This window comes from Natator depressus, chromosome 5 (assembly GCF_965152275.1).
Source record: "Natator depressus isolate rNatDep1 chromosome 5, rNatDep2.hap1, whole genome shotgun sequence".
NCBI lineage: Eukaryota > Metazoa > Chordata > Testudines > Cheloniidae > Natator > Natator depressus.
Window position 1 is genome coordinate 34625694 of NC_134238.1, and position 20634 is coordinate 34646327.

Genomic DNA, 20634 nt, shown 5'->3' on the forward strand with positions numbered 1-20634 from the left:
TTCAGGAAATGGGGGATGTGGGGAAGTACAAGGATCAGCCCAACAGTTTTAGATCTGGGCAGTTAAACAGTAATGAGCTTGACTATTGAGTGTGTAATAGGATCTGTGAATGGTATGGGGATAGCGCATGGTGGTTAAACGTAAATTTAAGGCATAAGACCTGCTGAAAAGGCTAGCGAATAGAGGATAAAGCCTACTATCTAATTGGTTTCAGATGGAGACTATGACTGGGAACCTGCACTTGTCTGAAAACTGGATCTCGAATTTGGATAGTCGGAAGTCTGGATAGCCAAAATGGTGCATTAGCTAATAATCAGTCTGGATTTTATTATGGCTAATAATGGTAATAAATACCAGGAATGGAGTCTTACAAATTGTCTGTGGTGAAGCAGATGATTTGTAGGCAATTGGTTTGCAATCAACTAATTGTATCGTTTCCAGGGGCAGAAATCAGCTCCATTTTGTGGTAGCTTTCCAGCAAAAGTAAAATGGTGAGTAGTTGTAATCCGTTTTGCAACCTAGAGCTCAAGCAACTCTTAGCTGCTAAAATTCTGTGTTCAGATCCAGAACAGATTCCTGACCATTTTGCTGAATGGTTTTTGACCAGCTATAAATGGTTTTTAAAAAAGGGGTGGGGGGGAGAGAGGAGAACCATGGTTACAAAATATGAACCAGTGAATCTAATAAATTCTAAGAGTAAAACTATAAGGGGAAGGGGGTGCAAGTGAGTGCCCAGAATTTCTATTGGACTAGTTCCAGTGCAGTGCTATTCATTTAAATGATTCATTTAAATACTGGGAAAAACTGGACAATTAAACCACCACCTTATTGTTTATCAGTAACCAGGAGGGAAGAGACATTGCAAGCCATTGAGGAAATGTATTAGCAACACATGATTGAGCCTTCCACTGGTCCTTGGGTCTTACCTATAGTTCTGGTTAAGAAAAAAGGTGGCAGCACCAGACTCTGAAATAGAGAAAATTAAATGAAGTCACTTTAAAGGATTCTTATCCAGTGCCACAAACAGATGTTACCATGGGTGCTGTGACAGGTCCAATCTGGTTTTCCACACTGGATCTTAAAAGTGAATGTGGGCAAGTAGAAACTGAGTCAAAGATCAGTGAAACAACTGCTTCACAGCAGCACAAGGCCTGTGGGAATTTAAAGTGCTGGCTTTTGGCTTGTGCAATGCACCAGACACATTTGAAAGGCTAATGGAGAGCGTATTACATGACATGCTCCTCTTAGCCAGTTTGCTATGCCTAGATGATACCTTGGTGCATGCTAAAACCTTTGAACAAGAGCTGATACACTTATACACAAATAATCTTTGGTAAATCTAAGATTGGCAATCTGAAACTGAACCCAAAGAAAAGTTGTTATAAAAATATTTAGGGGGCACACAATCAGTGAAGGGGTAATTTCCACTGAGGAAAGAGAAAATGGAAATTGTACAGAAATTGTCACTTCCCCACTCAGATGTGCAGAATAGGACTCTGCTCCTATTACAAGAAGGCTTACTTGTGGGTTTGCCAACATTGCAAAACCACTGCATAGGTTGTGAGACAGGAAAACCATTTCTGTGGTCAACAGTGTGCAATTTAGCATTTTCAGTTTAAAAAAAAAAAGCTCTTGTGACTGCTCCCATTTTACCTTACAATTACATGTCTTACAAATCCCCTTTCATATTTGACACAAATGCTTGTATTTATGGTTTGGGGGCAGTTCTGAAAGAACACTGTGATGGGGGGTGCTTGCCACACTAGCCCTTCAGGAGCTGAATTAGATCAGGAGCGCCCTATCAGCTAATTATGCTGCAAACAGAAGAGTTTTGGGCTGGAGGCTAATTAGAAAGAGGCTCACCTGTGCAGGAACAAGCGGGTCTTATAAAGCCAGGTAGTGGGCTACAGATAGAGGATGCTGGGAAGGGGCAGACACTCCCTGGGAAGGGGGAGGAGTGGAACCAGTGGTAGGAAGCAGTCCAGGGAAGGAGCAGTGAGGGCTGGAAGAGGAAAGCCCAGGACTGCTGAGCTGAGGGTCCCTGGACTGGAACCCACTATTGAGGGTGGGCCTGAGTTCCCCTACTCACCACTGAGGAGTGGCCAGGGCATGGGAAATGCCAGCCAGCCAGCAGGTATTGAAAGACTGAATTCCCTGGAAGGGGAGGACCTTGGTGACCTGGCCAGACGGCCAAGCCATGAAGAGGAGGCTGCAGATCCAGGAGTGAGTGGAGCTGCAGACAGAGACAAGATGTGGGGAAGACGCCACCAGAGGGAGAGTGCAAGTTGGCAGAGCTAATTCCCAGGACAACCAGCAGGAGACACTGAGTGGTGAGTGGACCCCGTGACAAACAAAAAGGACTTAAGAGGGTAGTGGTTTATTACATCAAAAGTCTAAGTTCTCCAGATAGAAATTATTGCACCATCCAAACTGAATTCCTGTCAGTGGTTAAATCTGTAGAACACTTCCAATATTATTTATAGGGGAAGTTTGTGGTCAGGACAGAGAATGCACCTTTGCCATGGCTCTTTCGATTTTAGGTGAATGGAGGAACTGCAGTGCTGTGATTTCACTGTTGCACACAAACCCGGCTACAAGCATGATAGTGCTTGATGCCTTGTCCAGACTGCTTTGTTGGGAGGCTAATTACAGACACCACTGTAATAAAAAGAGCAAGGAATTTGTTCAAGGGAACGTGTGTATTCAGCAAGAGATGTCTGTCTCCCTTCACATCATTTGTAGAAGTACAAATGTTCTTGATTCATCCATTGGAACAGTGCATGTGGAGGTTGCAGGAATGGACTGCAGAATAGCTAAAAGTTTCCCAAAGGGAGGAACCTGATATCAGCATACAGTGTGATTGGAAAATCATTTAGCAAATGCAACCGTCTTGGAACGTAGCATCACCTCAAATAAAATAAAAGCTTTCTGGTCACAGTGGAAAAGCTTGGACTTTAAAGATGAAATACTGTAGGGGTGGGGGAGACGAGCAGATTGTAGCAGAAAGGAAAAGAGAGGTTCAGAGGTTGTCATGATTTTAAAACTGCTGAACACTTTGGGGTTTCAAAAACTTTAGCCAAGCTAAGGGAGAATTTCTACTGGGGAAATGCTGTCAGGATGCAGAGATTAATTCCCTGCACCAATGTGATGCTTGAATTACAAAGAACCGTTCCATTAGTCAGGAAGAGCTCAAATGCAGCCAAGTGTTGTGGTGCACTGGTTCAGTGCATTGCTATTTATGTGCTTGGGCTTCTGCCTGAGACTGAGGTTGACAATGAATATTTGCTGGTGCCTACTGACTACTTCACAAAAGGGACTGAAGTTTGCCCAATAAGAAACCAAGAGGCTGTGAAAGTAGTAGTGGTTCTAGTGAAGGAATTCTTCATCAGACTTGGGGTCTCTCCTAGGTGAGTTAAGGCTCAAATCAGTGGAGAAACTTTGAATCCAGAGTGTTTCTGTAGGCTTGTGAGGTTCTTGGAAGTGACAAAAACCACACCACCTGACAATCTGGTGGGATGATTGAACTATTCAATCAATCTGAGAGTTCAAAAGGCTACCGTTAGTGCTGTTGTATAGAGGTAGCCTTCTGAATCCTAAGACTGATTGAACTATTCAGCCATCCTAAAAAATAAGCAGGATTGCATTAAAGATACCCGACTGTATCTGTTTCTCCCCTAATGAAAACAATCCATGGAGCCTTGAACCTATGCTAACCACTTGGATCAAAAAGGGTAATGGTATCTACATCCTTGCAAGCATAGTCCTTTCCCCCCCTGTTTTGTACCCCCTGCTTCAGTCACATTATGCCTTCCATAGTTTTGTGATGCTGAAGGATGGATCATTTTACTGAATTGGGGCATAAGTCTTTTAAAAAATTACAGTATACCTCAATTTTATCAACACGACTCCTATGAATGACTGGTTGTATGAACCATTTTTCCCTGGGGGTGGGAGGGAATCACAAAGTGATACTGAAGAACAACGTAACATCCTTTAAAAAGAAAAGGAGTACTTGTGGCACCTTAGAGACTAACAAATTTATTTGAGCATAAGCTTTCATGAGTTACAGCTTACTTCATCGGATGCATGCAGTGGAAAATACAGTGGGGAGATTTTATATACACATATATACTGTATTTTCCACTGAATGCATTCAGTAAAGTGAGCTGTAGCTCACAAAAGCTTAGGCTCAAATAAATTTGTTCATCTCTAAGGTGCCACAAGTACTCCTTTTCTTTTTGTGGATACAGACTAACACGGCTGCTACTCTGAAACCTGTCAGTATGCAAGGCACTGAATTTAGCCGTATGGAGTGGAAATCCATCAACTTCATGAAAAAACTCGTACAGATGCAGACAGACATCATCTTCCTTTCCAAATGTAAACAGATGGACATCATACCAAAAGGACTGAAGGTAAAAAAATACATTACAATCTACATACCACACAGACTATGCTGACAGCTTGTGCCACACACTCTCAAAGAAACTGCGGAACCACCTGATCAACGTCCTATACAGCAAACTGGGAAAGATTAAGAATGAGCTCTGAAAACTGGATACTCTCATAAAAAAAACAACTCTTCACACAAACTTCCTCGTGGCTGGACTTTACAAAAACTAGACAAGCCATTTACAACACACACTTTGCTTCTCTACAAAAGAAAAAGGATACTAAACTATGTAAACTACTACATGCCTCAAGGGGCCACAACAGTGGTTCCCATAACCCACCGAGCAATATTGTTAATCTATCCAACTATACTCTTAGCCCAGCAGAAGAATCTGTCCTATCTCGGGGCCTTTCCTTCTGCCCCTCCACCCCCACGAACATGATACATTTCTGTGGTGACCTGGAATCCTATTTTCGACGTCCCCGACTCAAGGAATATTTCCAACACACCGCTGAACGGCATACTAACCCACAGAGACCTTCCTACCAACACTACAAAAAGAAGGATTCTGGGTGGACTCCTCCTGAAGGTAGAAACAACAGACTGGACTTCTACATAGAGTGCTTCCGCCGATGTGCACGGGCTGAAATTGTGGAAAAGCAGCATCACTTGCCCCATAACCTCAGCCGTGCAGAACACAATGCCATCCACAGTCTCAGAAACACAACCCTGACATCATAATCAAAAAGGCTGACAAAGGAGGTGCTGTCATCATCATGAATAGGTTGGAATATGAACAAGAGGCTGCTAGGCAGTTCTCCAACACCACATTCTACAAGCCATTATCTTCTGATCCCACTGAGGGTTACCAAAAGAAACTACACCATCTGCTCAAGAAACTCCCTGAAAAAGCACAAGAACAAATCTGCACAGGCACACCCCTAGAATCCCAAGCAGGGGTATTCTATCTGCTACCTAAGATTCATAAACCTGGAAATCCTGGACGCTCCATCATCTCAGGCATTGGCACCCTGACAGCAGGATTGTCTGGCTATGTAGAATTCCTCCTCAGGCCCTATGCTACCAGCACTCCTAACTATCTTCGAGACACCACTGACTTCTTGAGGAAACTACAATCCATTGGTGATCTTCCTGAAAACAGACTCCAACGAGAGACTGCTGAATTGAAATTAATTTGCAAACTGGACACCATTAAATTAAGTTTGAATAAATACTGGGAGTAAAACTATTTCCCCATGTTTATTCCCCTGCGTCCCCCTCCACCCCCCCCTGTTCCTCACACATTCTTGTCAACTGCTGGAAATGGCCCCCCTTGATTATCACTACAAAAGGTCTTCCCCCCCCCCCCCCTTCCTGCTGGTAATAGCTCACCTTACCTGATGACTCTCGTTACAGTCTGTATGGTAACACCCATTGTTTCATGTTCTTTGTGCATATAAAATCTCCCCACTATATTTTCCACTGCATGCATCCGATGAAGTGAGTTGTAGCTCACGAAAGCTTATGCTTAAATAAATGTGTTAGTCTCTAAGGTGCCCCAAGTATGCCTTTTTTTGTGGATACAGACTAACATGGCTGCTACTCTGAAACTTAACATCCTTTCACATTCCAATTCTTCCAATGTGTTTGAAATCTCTTTGTAGTAGTTTGACAAAGGGAAGAAAGCATCTTGCAACTTCTGCTGTACCTACTGTAATTTTGAAATGTTCAGTTTTATTAACTTGATTTAATTAACTCAATTCCTCATTAGTTCATAAAATGGGGGTGAGGGGGTTTCTACTGTAAAACACTTTTAAGCTTAGAAAAATGTATATGCAGTGAAAGGGGGCACCATTTTTTTGTTATCGTTTCTGGTTTACAGTGTTGATGCCCTAACTACCTAGTCAGTACTCTTCTTCCCCCTCCTCCCCGTAGCTATGGTGGCCACGGACCTATGCCCGGGATACCAGCCTATGCTACGGGGGCCGGGGACCTGGCACTGCCACCTCTCCTGATCTTATTCTGAGCGGGAGGGACAGAGGGGCTGTGGTGGGGGGAGGGAGGGGAAGCCCCGGCGCCGGGCCAGGGCCATCACAGCTCGCGTAGACTTAAGTGTCCGGTCTTCCCGCGCGTGGAGACAAGCTGCGCCCTGGGGAAGAGACACCCCCCGCCCCCGGCAGCTGTTTCATTTAAGGTACGTGATCTGTCGGCAGCTGCCTGAGCCCGTCAGCTCTTCGGGGCTCCCGGCAGCGGGGTCCTGTCCCTCCCCAGAGGGCGGTATATCGCAGCCTCAGCCCGCGGGCCAGCGCTACCCCCAGCAGCCCCACGGCTGGGCGTTGTCCTGGGGGCGCCGAGCTGAGGAGCTGCGCGGGCCGGGCACGCTCGGCGGCGGCTGTGCCCGAGGGGCGCTGTCTCCCCGCGCAGGGCCCGCTCCCTGCCCGCTATCCTCAGGTGAGAGCGCGCGCGGCGGCTCCAAGCGCCTCTCTCAGCTCACGGCGGGTCGGCGCCTGGGCAGCGTCTTGGGGGGCGAAGCTGGTGCTTGTTGCGGGGCTTGGCAGGTTTGTCAGCTGGATTGGAGGGATGCCCCGGGGGCTGGGATCCACTCAGAGGCGGCGTGTCTCGGGTGGGTTGGAGGGATGCCCCGGGGGCTGGGATCCACTCAGAGGCGGCGTGTCTTGGGTGGGTTGGAGGGATGCCCTGAGGGCTGGAATCCACTCATAGGCGGTGGGTTGGAGGGATGCCCCGGGAGCTGGGATCCACTCAGAGGCGGCGTGTCTCGGGTGAGTTGGAGGGATGCCCCGGGGGCTGGGACCTTTGTAAGGTCTGAGTGTCATTTTTGGAGTGTGGTTGTACACTTGCTCCAGAGACTTCACCTATCCTGTTCTTTCTCTCTCTTTGCTGCTTTCCCTCTTTCATTATGTCTACTATCAGTCTACCATGCTCCTGTAACACTGTGGGCACCCTGGGTGTAGCTCTAGCTCCTGTCCTGAGGAAGAGCCTCTTTGTCTTGTCACCACACTGACACTTTGTCACTTCTCCAAATCTCACCTGAAAATCTTTCTTAAGAACTCTGGATTTCTCCCTTTGTTATTTAACTCTGTAATCTCTTTGGGATGTAATTTATATGAAAGATGATGTATAAATGCTAGTTGTATTGTGTTTGTTTCCTAAGGCATAGCATCCATCATATATGGAGGAAAATGCTAGTTTCTTAAATGCCCAAACCCCCAAGGCGCAGCATCTCTGCACTGCTGGATTTTGTTTCCTAAATACCCTCTGCTCCCCAGGGGCCCAGATGCTGGCACTGGAGGTGGTGTGCTCTCTCTTTTGTCTTTCCTTTTATTTTTTTAACTATTTGTCTTTGGGTCCAAACAGGAAAAAGTGTTACTTGTACTTTGCTTAGTAACTTCCTATTTCATTATAGCCTCCTTTAATCTTTAGAGGGGGAGGGAGGATGCACTTCTTTAAAGAGAAATCCTTGTTGTACAGTTACAATAAAGTAGACTTATCTTATGAACAGTGATGTTTCTGTTAAATCTTCTAGGATGTCTGGTGTGGAAAAGTAACTGATCTTTGCTGTCTGTGATGCCTACATGAGTTCAGAACAGTCTAGAATAGATAGCAGTCTCCTTTGGTGCTGAGCAGCCTGATTATATCTTCAGGTCTGACCAGAGGATATATAAGAGGGTTGCAGCTTAAGCAACTATTCAGTTTTTTTCACTGCCTATATCAGTAAAAGTTGAAATTCAGCTCTGTCACTAGCTGTCAGTCTCTTTTTGAGCACCATTTTTCTAAAAAGTTTAATTGCTATAGTTTTATGTAGTGTAGGCTTTTTGCCAGATGTTTGTTGCTTAGGGCATTTTGGTTTTGCTTATGATTCTACTGAGCTGCTTCTGGCTGTTGTGGAGCATCCAGACAACTCATTTCTATAATGATAGTGTCTAGAGCAGAAAAACATATTTGGTGCTGCTGTGCCTTGGGGAGGAACACATAATGAGTTGATGCTTGAATATAAGTCTTTCACAAACACCACACGTAGAACCTAGGAAAGCATCCTTAAACTTTCCCTTTAGAGTTGGTTACGTGGGTGTTGTCTTCTGAAGCGGATTGCCTAAAAGAGTTCATGACTAGGTTCCTGTTTAAATCTATAGTTAGCTACTGGGTGCCAGGTGGGTTTCATGCACAAAGGAAGCATGATGTGCAAGAACTTAACTAAATCATCTTATGGGGCAGACTCCAATGCTGAGGGTCATACTAAACTGTCCTTTGAACATATGGTTCCCCCCAGTTCAGCCCAGGGAGTAAGAAGGGGTTAGCTCCAAGATCAAGCACCCCTTGAACACTGACATAAAATCCACACATCATTTAAGTAATTTAGGGTAAGTCTTTGCTGCAATTAAAAACCCACAGCTGGTCCATGCCAGCTGACTTGGCTCAGGCTGCCCTGCTGTTGGGCTCAGGCTGTAGCCTAAACTCTGGGATCTTCCCATCTTGCAGGGTCCTACAGCCCAAGCCTGAATGCCTGCACCATAATTAAACAGCTCCTTAGCCCAAGTTGGCTGAAACAGGGCAGCCACAGGTGTCTGATTTCAGTGTAGACATATCCGTAAAACTGTTTTTCAGCAATATTGTTCCTTCTTACAGATAAAGGAGAAGAAATAATGAAGATAAGAGTTTCATGACACTCTTTGGTAGCATGATCAATGTTATGTAGAAAATCTGACCTGAGGAAAAGCTTAAAAAAACAATGAACAGAAAAACAAACAAAACAACAACACTGGACATGTTTAGTTTTGAGAAAACAAGCCTAAGGGAAGACTGATAAGTCTTCAAATATGTTAAGGCCTGTTATAAAGAGAATGGTAATCAATTGTTCTCCATATCCACTGAAGCCAGGACATGAAGTAATGGGTTTAATCTGCAGCAAGGGAGACTATAAGGATAGTTAAAGACAAATAGGCTTCCAAGGAAGGCTGTGGAATCCCCATAATTGCAGGTTTTTAAGAACAGGTTAGATAAACAGCTGTCAGGGATGGTCTAAAATTATCAACATACATAAGGCAGCCATACTGAGTCAGACCAATGGTCTGTCTAGCCTAATATCCTGTCTTCTGACAGTGGCCAGTGCCAGATGCTTCAGAGGGAATGAACAGAACAGGATAAACAGGATAATTCCTCAAGAAATCAATTCTGAAGCACTTAGACGAGAGGAAAGTGATCAGGAACAGTCAGCATGGATTCACCAAGGGAAAGTCATGCCTGACTAATCTAATTGCCTTCTATGATGAGATAACTGGTTCTGTGGATGAAGGAAAAGCAGTGGACATGTTATTCCTCGACTTTAGCAAAGCTTTTGACATGGTCTCCCACAGTATTCTTGTCAGCAAGTTAAAGAAGTATGGGCTGGATGGATGCACTACAAGGTGGGTAGAAAGTTGGCTAGATTGTCGGGCCCAACGGGTAGTGATCAATGGCTCCATGTCTAGTTGGCAGCCGGTATCTAGCGGAGTGCCCCAAGGGTCGGTCCTGGGGCTGGTTTTGTTCAATATCTTCATTAATGATCTGGAGGATGGTGTGGGTTGCACCCTCAGCAAGTTTGCAGATGACACTAAACTGGGAGGTGTGGTAGATACGCTGGAGGGTAGGGATAGGATACAGAAGGACCTAGACAAATTAGAGGATTGGGCCAAAAGAAATCTGATGAGGTTCAACAAGGACAAGTGCAGAGTCCTGCACTTAGGAAGGAAGAATCCAATGCACCGCTACAGACTAGGGACCGAATGGTTAGGCAGCAGTTCTGCGGAAAAGGACCTAGGGGTGACAGTGGACAAGAAGCTGGATATGAGTCAACAGTGTGCCCTTGTTGCCAAGAAGGCCAATGGCATTTTGGGATGTATAAGTAGGGGCATTGCCAGCAGATCGAGGGATGTGATCGTTCCCCTCTATTCGACATTGGTGAGGCCTCATCTGGAGTACTGTGTCCAGTTTTGGGCCCCACACTACAAGAAGGATGTGGATAAATTGGAGAGAGTCCAGCGAAGGGCAACAAAAATGATTAGGGGTCTGGAACACATGACTTATGAGGAGAGGCTGAGGGAACTGGGATTGTTTAGTCTGCAGAAGAGAAGAATGAGGGGGGATTTGATAGCTGCTTTCAACTACCTGAGAGGTGGTTCCAAAGAGGATGGTTCTAGACTATTCTCAGTGGTAGAAGATGACAGGACAAGGAGTAATGGTCTCAAGTTGCAGTGGGGGAGGTTTAGGTTGGATATTAGGAAAAACTTTTTCACTAGAAGGGTGGTGAAGCACTGGAATGCATTACCTAGGGAGGTGGTAGAATCTCCTTCCTTAGAAGTTTTTAAGGTCAGGCTTGACAAAGCCCTGGCTGGGATGATTTAATTGGGGATTGGTCCTGCTTTGAGCAGGGGGTTGGACTAGATGACCTCCAGAGGTTGACCTTCCAACTCTGATATTCTATGAATTATTTGGTGATCCAGGTATACTTGGTTCTGCCTCAACACAGTGGGCTGGCCTTGATAACCTCTTGACATCCCTTCCATGTCTCATTCTTATTCATAGATTGGAAGAGGTAAGCAAACTCTCATACTTGTTCAACACCCAACGAGTTTCCTGATTTTTCCCACACCCCAATCCTCTGAGCCAGCCTGGTGAAAATGAGTGAGGGTGGGGAGAGTGAGCGACCGGGGGGGGAGGGGAGGGGGCAGGAATGCAGTGAGCATGGAGCGGGGCCTCAGAGGAGTGGCGGGGCAAGGGTGTTCAGTTTTGTGCAAGTAGAAAGTTGGCAACCCTACTCCTCGCTATAGGCCAATTGGGCAGAATTTTGACAGGGGCAGCACAAGGCATATCCCTGATACAAAGGCTACTTCCCTGCAAAATTTCAAGTCCCTGATCCAAAGTATGGTGACACGAGAGCTGTTCAAAGAAGATCCCTAAAGAATTTTCTAATGTGCAAAACAATTACATATCCCTAACCTAGTTCTCAAAAATGGCTAAACTGTTTGGGCTGAAATTTTCCAGAATAGTTAGGTCTGAGGTAGATAACTAGCATGTAAAATTTCAGCCCAAACAGTTAAAGTTTGGCAGAGGTATAACCAATTGAAAATAGAGTTTTATAATAGAAAGTGTCAGGCTGCATTAGTAATAGACAGTACTAGCAGTCCAGCCTATAATAATAAAAATAAGTTTTAATTGGATATTAAACTTTAATTCTTCAGTGCTTAAGGCAGTCTTTAAGCTTTAGAGATTTGGAGAGGATTTCTTTGCAGGGGAAACTAACCCACCTCTGTCTGCTGCAGAGTTGTTTGCACCTTCTTCTGAAGCACCTGGTGCTGGCCATTCTTAGAGGCAGGGTACTGGACTATGGATTTGGACCAGTATGGCAGTTCCCATGTTCAGGTACCAGCCATGTGGCCATTTTTTTTTTTTTTTTTGGTAACACTTTTAATCAAAGACCTGTGCAGAATGAGTAATTTGATTCCCAGATGAAGAAGGGCATATGCTGCCAACAGAGGTCGTCCTCTGCATGAGTTGGTTCATTATCTTTGGTGTCAGCGTCCACCTACCACGTTTCGTGGGGTTGCTGAAAGTCTTAAACTAACTTTTGTGGACATTCATAATCTCCATACACTTCTTTGATTCATGCTTCTGAAACTGTTTCCAAGGTATGGAAGGTCAAATTCTCCCACACCTAGAACTTCAGTGAGGATTGTGTATATCCTGCATATGGAGAACCAAGCATCTGGAATTCCTTGGGCTGGCCATTAGGCATTACTTTCTGATTATTTGGGGTGGCTTTTTGAGGTAGGGAATCCAATTAACACTTTATGCCTGGAGCAGTAGGTACATAAGCTGTCTTCTGCAGGTGGCATTGCTCCTTCCATTTTATAATTAATCTCTCTGTCACAACCCCTATAGCTGCTTATTTTTGAGCTACTCCTATAAATTTGGCAATTGAATCTGGCATAAAAGTAGCTCTTGATCTTATTGTAGCTCTTAATGCCTTTTTGTCGCTAAATATAGTTATTCAATGACTTAAAACATCAGGGGGAAATCTGGTTATTCAACTTTGTTTCTTTTAGTCAAAGGATGTAAAATTCTAACTGTTAACCAGTTGATACAAAAATCTGTTGTACATATTTAGCTGAAAAGTCTTAATTTACTGGAAAAGCAAATACAGTAAATTGAGAACAAATTTTTCCCACATTTTTGTATGTGCTGTTAGTGATTAAGAATTTGCAAGAGCAAAAACTAGAAAAGAGCTACGCTTATCTTCGTTGTTGAATACTGGCTGCTTATCAAGCTCTTTCATACAAACAGTTACACACATACTTATCGCACAGAGGCATCGTCCCCCCATGTACATAAATGTTTGCCAGATTAGTGCCACGATAATTGTAATGAGCTCTTTGAAAACATTTTACATTTAACAAGGTAGGCATTTCTAATGTTTATAAACCTATTTATTTAGTACTAATTGAAGGAATCTAAAGTTATTTTCATAGTATTTGAACACATGGTACAGGAACCACCCCACTTACTATTGAAAGACAACCTCTGATGTAGAACAGAACTGTTTGATAACACCACTATCATTATGCAGTAGTTTATTACATGAAGTGATAAATGACCTCTGAGGGTTTTGAAGAATGTTTATTTTGAGCTCTAACTCTTTACTTGAAGGGAGTGCCATGTCTTTAACGAAGACATCCTGTATCCAAAATATTAGTAATTAAAGTTAAATACATATTAACAAAAACAAACCAAGAATTTTAAGCAATTGCTCAGATTTAGTTCTCTTGACTCTTGTGAAGTTCTCCAGTCATTATAGTGTGTTCCAGGGCAGATTACCTTAATTTCTTATTTACAAACAAACTAAAAAGCAGAGAAGGTTAACAAGCTAAAGAAAGTTACAAGCCCATTTCTCTCTTCCTCATTTGCAGATATCTCTTTAAGGCAATGGTATGTGCTAATGCAAGACTTTGAGCTAGTACAGCAAAAATGTAGGTTTTGTTAGCTTCTGCAAATCTTTCCCCTCCATCTAACATTTAAGATTTATTAACTATTTCTACAAAAGCAATCAAAAACTTTTTTTGGTTTGTATTTCAGTGCAGTGTCTGCTATCCCAAATATTGCAGTATGTGGATTCCTTTGCATGCCTTATAATACAAACTCTCTCACCTATCTCTTATTCATGCTTCAGCAAAAGTATCTCTTGCCAGGAGGATTCTCAAGTCATTCAGATGGTGATTGAGTCCCAGTAGATTAAAGTCAGGCTTTTGGATAGGCAAACCAGTGAGGACGTTGATCAGAGATGCAAGCTTGGAGGCACTCACATAGGAACAAGGGATCTGGTCCAAACAGTAGAGCAAGCACAGCATAATTTGGCTAAGCTTAGGGCAACCTGATATGTTCTCAAGGCTTAACTCACATGTCTTGATTCCCCTCATGCTCTGATTGTGACAGACAACACCCAGCCATGTTATATGTCAACAGACAAAGGGGAACAAGGTCTACAGTTCTGCAGAGAGAAGCTCGCTTCCTGTTGACTGGGCAGAGAAGAATAAGCAGTCAATTCACTCCCTTCACTTCCATGGGAAAATGGAATGTTAATGGCCTTCTGGCTCATCAGGCAAAACTTAGATAATTCAGAATGTGAACTACACACAGAGGTGTTCCATTTCCTGGTAAAGAAATTTGGTCGACTAGCAACAGATGTGTGTGTTTGCCTACCTACATGGACAAAGTTTCAATGTTCTGCTCTTGCTGATGGGATCATAAAGTGAAGCCAACCAGTGCCTTATTTCAAAGATGATCAAAAGGGACTCATATATGCTTTCACTCCCTTGTCCTCTCCTCACTGTAATGCTAATGAAGACCAATAGCAATGCAGCACTGGTAATTCTGGTAGCCTCATTCTGGCTAAGGAGATCTTAGATCTTTGATCTCCTTGACATGGTACAAATACCATATCCCTTCTGGGTGGTAGATATTACAAAGGCCAATCATACATCAGAATCCAGACAGTCTGAATGTAGCTGCTTGGTGCTTAACCAGAACCTCCTAAGTTGAAGAGGTTATTCAGAGAGCTAATAACCACTATTTTAGCTTCCAGAAATAAATCTACAATTTATTAAATCGTCTACATATTGAAGGACCAAGTTAAGGCTTACCCATTGGTACCAGGACAAAGATCTCACCCCCACTACTACATAGGTGCCACAGATTCTCACATTTCTTCAATATGGACTCAGGCTAGGCCTGGCAGTTCAGACTCAAAAGTCAAGTTGGTGCTTTGTTTAGCATCCTTAGTGGAGTAGACAAGTAGAGGGTTTCGTCTTATCCAGATATCCAGTGGTTTTTCTTATGAAAGCATTCACTTCCTGAAATGCATGAAGTTCTTTTATGGGATCTTACCTGGTTCTCAGTGCTAGTAAGGCCCTCTGTTTGAACCACTCCTGAAGGTGCCTCATTAATGTTTAGAAAGTAATGTGGCATTCTTGATAGCAATCATGTCTGTTTCGTCTTTGAATGCTTGCTCATGTCCATTCCATATTAGGTGTGTGTGCTCACCACATGCACCGGTGCCGGAAGTTTTTCCTCAGCAGTATCCGTAGGGGACCGGCTCTGGCGCCCCCTGGAGTGGTGCCCGTATGGTGCAGTATAAGGGGTGCTGCCAGCTCCCCCACCTTCAGTTCCTTCTTGCCACCAGTGATGGTGCTGGAACGTCTGCTGCTTCAGCTAGTGTTGTTTCGTCCTCTGTTCTTGCAAACTTTGAAAACCTGTAATATAGTTGTATATAGTTATCCTTAGCAGTAGTTCTCAACTCTTCGTTAGTCCCAAACGGGACTTAGTTGGGGGACGGGGCATGCTGTCGGTTCTCTGTCAGGATGCACTCCGTCTATGGGACTTGTGCATCAGCCACGAAATTCACCTGGAAGCTTGTCGCCTCCCCGGTGTCAAGAATACCCTGGCAGACCAGCTCAGCAGGGACTTTTCCTCTCACCATGAGTGGTTGCTCCATCCAGAGGTAGCCTGCATGATCTTCCAAAGGTGGGGAACTCACCAAGTGGACCTGTTGGCTACCAGATAGAACAGGAAATGCCACCGGTTTTGTTCTCGGCAAGGTCTGAGTAAGGGCTCCCTTTCTGATGCCTTCCTCCTGGCGAGGCCAGGGAGCCTGATGTACCCGTTCCCTCTGATTCCACTCATCAGCAGAGTCCTGTCAAAGATCGAGAGAGACAAGGCACAGGTGGTTGTTATCATCCCAGCAGGACTCGCCAGCACTGGTTTGGCATGCTCAAGAGCCTGCACCCTGACCTCAAGTCCCTCCACCTCTCGGCCTGGATGCTGCGTGGCTGAACCTGGAGGAGCGGACCTGTTGGAAGGAGTCCAACAGGTCCTCCTGGGGAGTAGGAAGCCCTCAACTAGGTTGATTTACCTGGCCAAATGGACAAGGTTTTCCCGCTGGGGTTATGAATGTGGCATCTCTCCCTCGTGTTCTTTCATATAGGCTCTCCTCGACTACCTGTTCCATTTGAGGAATCAGGGCATGGCGCACTCGTCCATTAGAGTGCATCTCACGGCTATTTCCACTTTTCACCTGCTGATCCAAGGACAGATGATGATTTCCTATGACATGACTGTCAGATTCTTGAGAGGGCTTGAGAGACTCTTCCCACAGGTACAGGCTTCTGTCCCATAGTGGGATCTTAACTTGGTCCTCGCTAGGCTCACTGGCCCACCCTTTGAGCTGCTGGGTTCCTGCTCCTTGTCCCACATGTCATGGAAGGTCGTGTTCCTGGTAGTGGTGACGTCAGCGAGACTGGTCTCTGAAATGAAAGCCTTGTCCTTACCGCTGTACATGGTCTTCTATAAAGATGAGGTTCATTTGTGGTCCCACCTGGCCTTCCTGCCAAAGGTGGTCTCCATTTTCCATATGAACCAGGACATCTTCCTTCCAGTATTCTGTCCCAAAACCACACAAAACCAGTGAAGAGAGGCGTCTTCACGCCTTGGACGTCTGTAGGGCCATGGCTTTTTACTTAGAACGTACAAAGCCTTTCTGTAAATCAACTCTTCATCGCTACAGCAGATAGGTTGAAGGGTCTTCTGGTGTCCTCACAGAGGATTTCTCATTGGATTACCTTGTGCATAAGGACCTGTTATGACCTGCGGAGGTTCCACCACAGCTGATTGTCAGAGCTCACTCGATGAGAGCACAGTCATCTTTGGCAGCCTTCCTGGCACACATGCCTATCCAGGACATCTATAGAGCCACAACGTGGTCCTCTGTCCACACGTTTACTACTCATTGTGCCACCACTCAGCAGGCCAGGGATAACACTGGGTTCGACAGAGCTGTGTTGCAATCTACACATCCGTGAACTCCTACCCACCTCCGGGGTTACTGCTTTGGAGTCACCTAATATGGAATGGACATGAGCAAGCACTCAAAGAAAAGAAAGTTACCTTTTCCATAACTGGTGTTCTTCGAGATGTGTTGCTCATGTCCATTCCATGACCCGCCCTCCTTCCCCACTGTCGGAGTTTCGGGCAAGAAGAAACTGAGGGTGGGGGGAATTGGCGGTGCCCCTTATACTGTGCCATGCTGGCACAACTCCAGGGGGCGCCAGAACCAGTTCCCTAAGGATACTGCTGAGGGAAAACCTTCTGGCATTGATGCATGTGGTGAGCGCACACACCTATTATGGAATGGACATGAGCAACACATCTCAAAGAACACCAGTTACGGAAAAGATAACTGTCTTTTCTGCATTGGAGGCTCTTTTCCTGGAACCTCAATACTACACCTTCCATAAAGCTACAGTGGTACTTAGTATGAAGACAGGGTTGATTCTAAAGACTAGCTCCAGGCTCCATAGGGCACAGGAAATTTATTTTTTCCTCCTTCTGCCCAGCTCCATCGTGTCCAAAGGAGAAATAGGGGCATACTTTGGATGTCTGCAGAAATCTCACGGTACAACTCAGGTCAGAAAGACACATGCTTTTTTGTGGTTTTAGTGGTGCCAGGGAAAGGAGGCTTCAAAATCCTCCATATCCAGGTTGTTTAGATATTGTATCTCAGGAACATGTGAGTCAAAAATCCAAAACTCCACTTTCCAATATCTGAGCTCACGTCCCTCAGAACTGTGGCAGCTTCATGGGCAGAATGTTCATACGCAGAAATCTGGAAAGCAGTCATCTGTTCATACCACCTTCAAATTCTACAAACTGGACATCCAGTCATCATCTGATGCTGCCTTCAGTAGACAGGTGTTCCTCGCTGTAGTATCCCAGTAACTGTCATGAAAGGGTCATCCCTTTTCACTTCTGTACGTAACTGTATATAGTTCCCCTCCTAAAAGGACACTGCTGTGAAACTCCAGTTTGTCAGGAATCTGTGGACCTCATTACAATATGGATAGGTTATCTGTGCCTTATCTGAACTTTCCTTTCTTAGAGCAATAAGGTCCACAAACCCAACCCACCCTGAATGTTAATTGGGAAAAGAGAGAGGATTATTAATTAGCACTTCATTGGTTATTCATTGATTTCATTGAAATTTTCAGAAAAAACATGGACAATTTTCCTAATCCCAGTTGAACACACAACCACCATTAATGGGGAAGAGTTGCTGATTGCAGATCTGAGTGTCACAGTCTTGCAGCTGAGTGGTTGGAGCTGCCTTGATTTAGGGAAAAGCAACCCAGCTTCCAGATTTGTGGATGGCCCCAAGCAAAAAGTGTTTCTCTAGTTGCTAGCCCTGCATACTAAGCCTGTCATCAGAGAGTCAAGTGGATCACCACTAGCAACGTTCTGCAGGCCAAATTATACTCTCTGATGTCTGCAACCATGTTATGTTGAATCAGTGATACTCAGACCTCAGTGGTTCAGGAGCCAACTTAGCCATCAACATTACCCAGAAGAACCAGAGTAGTGTGAATTCATTGTTTCATTTACTATTTTTTATATATTATTCTCACAGCAAGTATTATTTTATCAACTACAATTGGTTAATAGCATAGTAAAAGCATAGCTGTAAGAGACACATCAAAGAGCCACTTGCATCTCATGAGCTCCAGTTTGAGTATCACTGTGTTAAATGGTCTTGCACAGGTGAAACTGGTTGAAACTTATTTAATATCTTTTTCTTTTGCGTCAACAATGAAATAGAATTCAGCTGTCTCTGCAGCTCTAATGGGAGAGAAAAGTCAAAACTGATCTGTTGCTAAATTCTGTGGATATGCATCTAAAATTGCATCAGTCCACAGTGACCTGTACTCACATGGGCATGGTCACAAGCCCTTGGATTGTGAGCTCCCCACATCTTTGTATGCATTTGTATAACCCCTACCACAACAGGGCCCTGATTCTGATTGGATCCATCAGTGATGAATAATAAATAAATAAATAAATAAAGAGGATTTAGTAAACAGGGAATAGACAAGGCAAAAAATTGTCCATTATTGACATGGGAGAGAGTGGAAATAACATATGCCTCTTAAAATCCAGCATAACTTGAGTGTATGCATAAATAAATAACATGGAAATAAGGACATTATTATCAGCATGTTACACTTGAACTTTTACTGTCCATCAGTAACTCATCTGAGAATCTGGGTTATGTTTCAGCAAAGCACTTATGAAAATAAATGACTCCACTGACTTTGGTGGGAGTTTGGGGGTTATGCTTAATGTTTAGCACATGGTAAAGTGCTTTGCTGAATTAAGGCCTTAAAGGATGGAGCTAACCCCTTTATAGAAAGAAAAGAAACCCTTCTAAGAGATTTTATTTTGAGTTATATCTTCCTAAAAAGTGCCTATCCTAGGCTTATTACTATACAGTAACTACATTGCAGTGTTGATCTATAAGACCCAATAGAGTAACTGATTTCATAATGCTTATTAATGCATATATTGCGACACATGTATCACATCCCTCCTGTTGAAGTATGATTCTCTGAACAGAGTCGAGGTTTGTTGGTAAGAGGATGTGAGGAAGTTTCTAAATTAGTAATTGGTGATTCCAATAAGGCAAAACATTATCAATTTGACTTCCTCTTTTGGGAAATGCAGTCAACTGGAAAAAAGACTTAAAAATAAATAAATATGTTAGTTTACCTTTGTATTTATTTTATGTATGGATTATTGTAGTGGTGTACAGCACTGAGAGAGATGGAGGAGGTGCCCTATCAGTTGAAATAAATAACTTCTTGTCTATTTTATTACAGTGTTCCCTGCTCCCATTTATTGTAAAGAAAATGTTCTACTGTTTGCTTTGCATATTTACTGTGCTTTGCAGAACCTACAAAGCAGGTAGGATGAAACACTTCTGCATTACTAACTTGTCTTATTTTAAGAAATCTTTCCAAAGAAAAGGAAAAACTGCTATCTTTTCAAGAGTAACTGAATGGAAAAAGTACATTTAAAACACTAGGATTTCAATTAGGTATGTACTAAATATCTAATTGTGTTCAGCTGTATCCCAATTAATTGGAAATGGTATTTGGTGGAGTAGTGTACAGCATAGAGCAACAAATGAAGTAATCACAGATATTGTAATTGATCTCAATTTACAATTAAAGCTGATAGCAAATACTGGCATTATATTTATTTAGTCTCATTATAAACTCACAGAACAAACCACATTAGTTAGATAATTCTTTCCCTGTTCCTTAGGGAAGAGGAGGGCATCTGTATTGGAAAGCCATGACAAAGCTTCTCATTGTCAGCCAGTGAGGATGCAGTATTTTTGGAGAATTTTAAACTAAACAAATGTGAACTAACAGTATTTAATATGTAAAGGCAAGAGGTGGACAGCCTCATATTCCCTATTCAGAGACAAATTTAATAAACCTTAATGTTCATATATTGTTCACAATTTAAAGAGTTAGTATTTGTCTTCAGTGCAAAATAGTATTTGAGATTCCAATTTTCCTTTATCCTTAGAACAGGAAATAACAGCGCTAATATGGCAAAATATGGAGTCTTTAGTGGCTATATCGGCAGTTCACATGCAAATTGTTATGCATTACTTTAAAAACTTTGCAAAGTTATCACAAGACAGGCAACAAGGTCACATGTAAAGGGATTTTTGTCTCTTTTTGTCTTTGGGTTGCATGCAAGAAATATACAAATGTCTTCAGAAGCCAGAACACTCCATGAAAGGGGTACAGCTGAACAGTTGTATATCAGATATATCACTATGCAACCAGTATTTA

General features: G+C 43.5%; 1 protein-coding gene across 1 annotated transcript in view; it reads left to right on the forward strand.

The window, feature by feature from the left end:
* Nucleotides 1-3117: 3117 nt before the first annotated feature.
* The window catches only part of IL31RA (interleukin 31 receptor A), a 71571-nt gene continuing 54054 nt past the window's right edge, over nt 3118-20634 (forward strand). Inside the window, 4 exon segments of the mRNA XM_074953762.1 lie at nt 3118-3407; nt 6607-6844; nt 15924-16094; nt 19645-19729. Of these exon segments, the coding sequence (XP_074809863.1) occupies nt 3118-3407; nt 6607-6844; nt 15924-16094; nt 19645-19729 (784 nt within the window).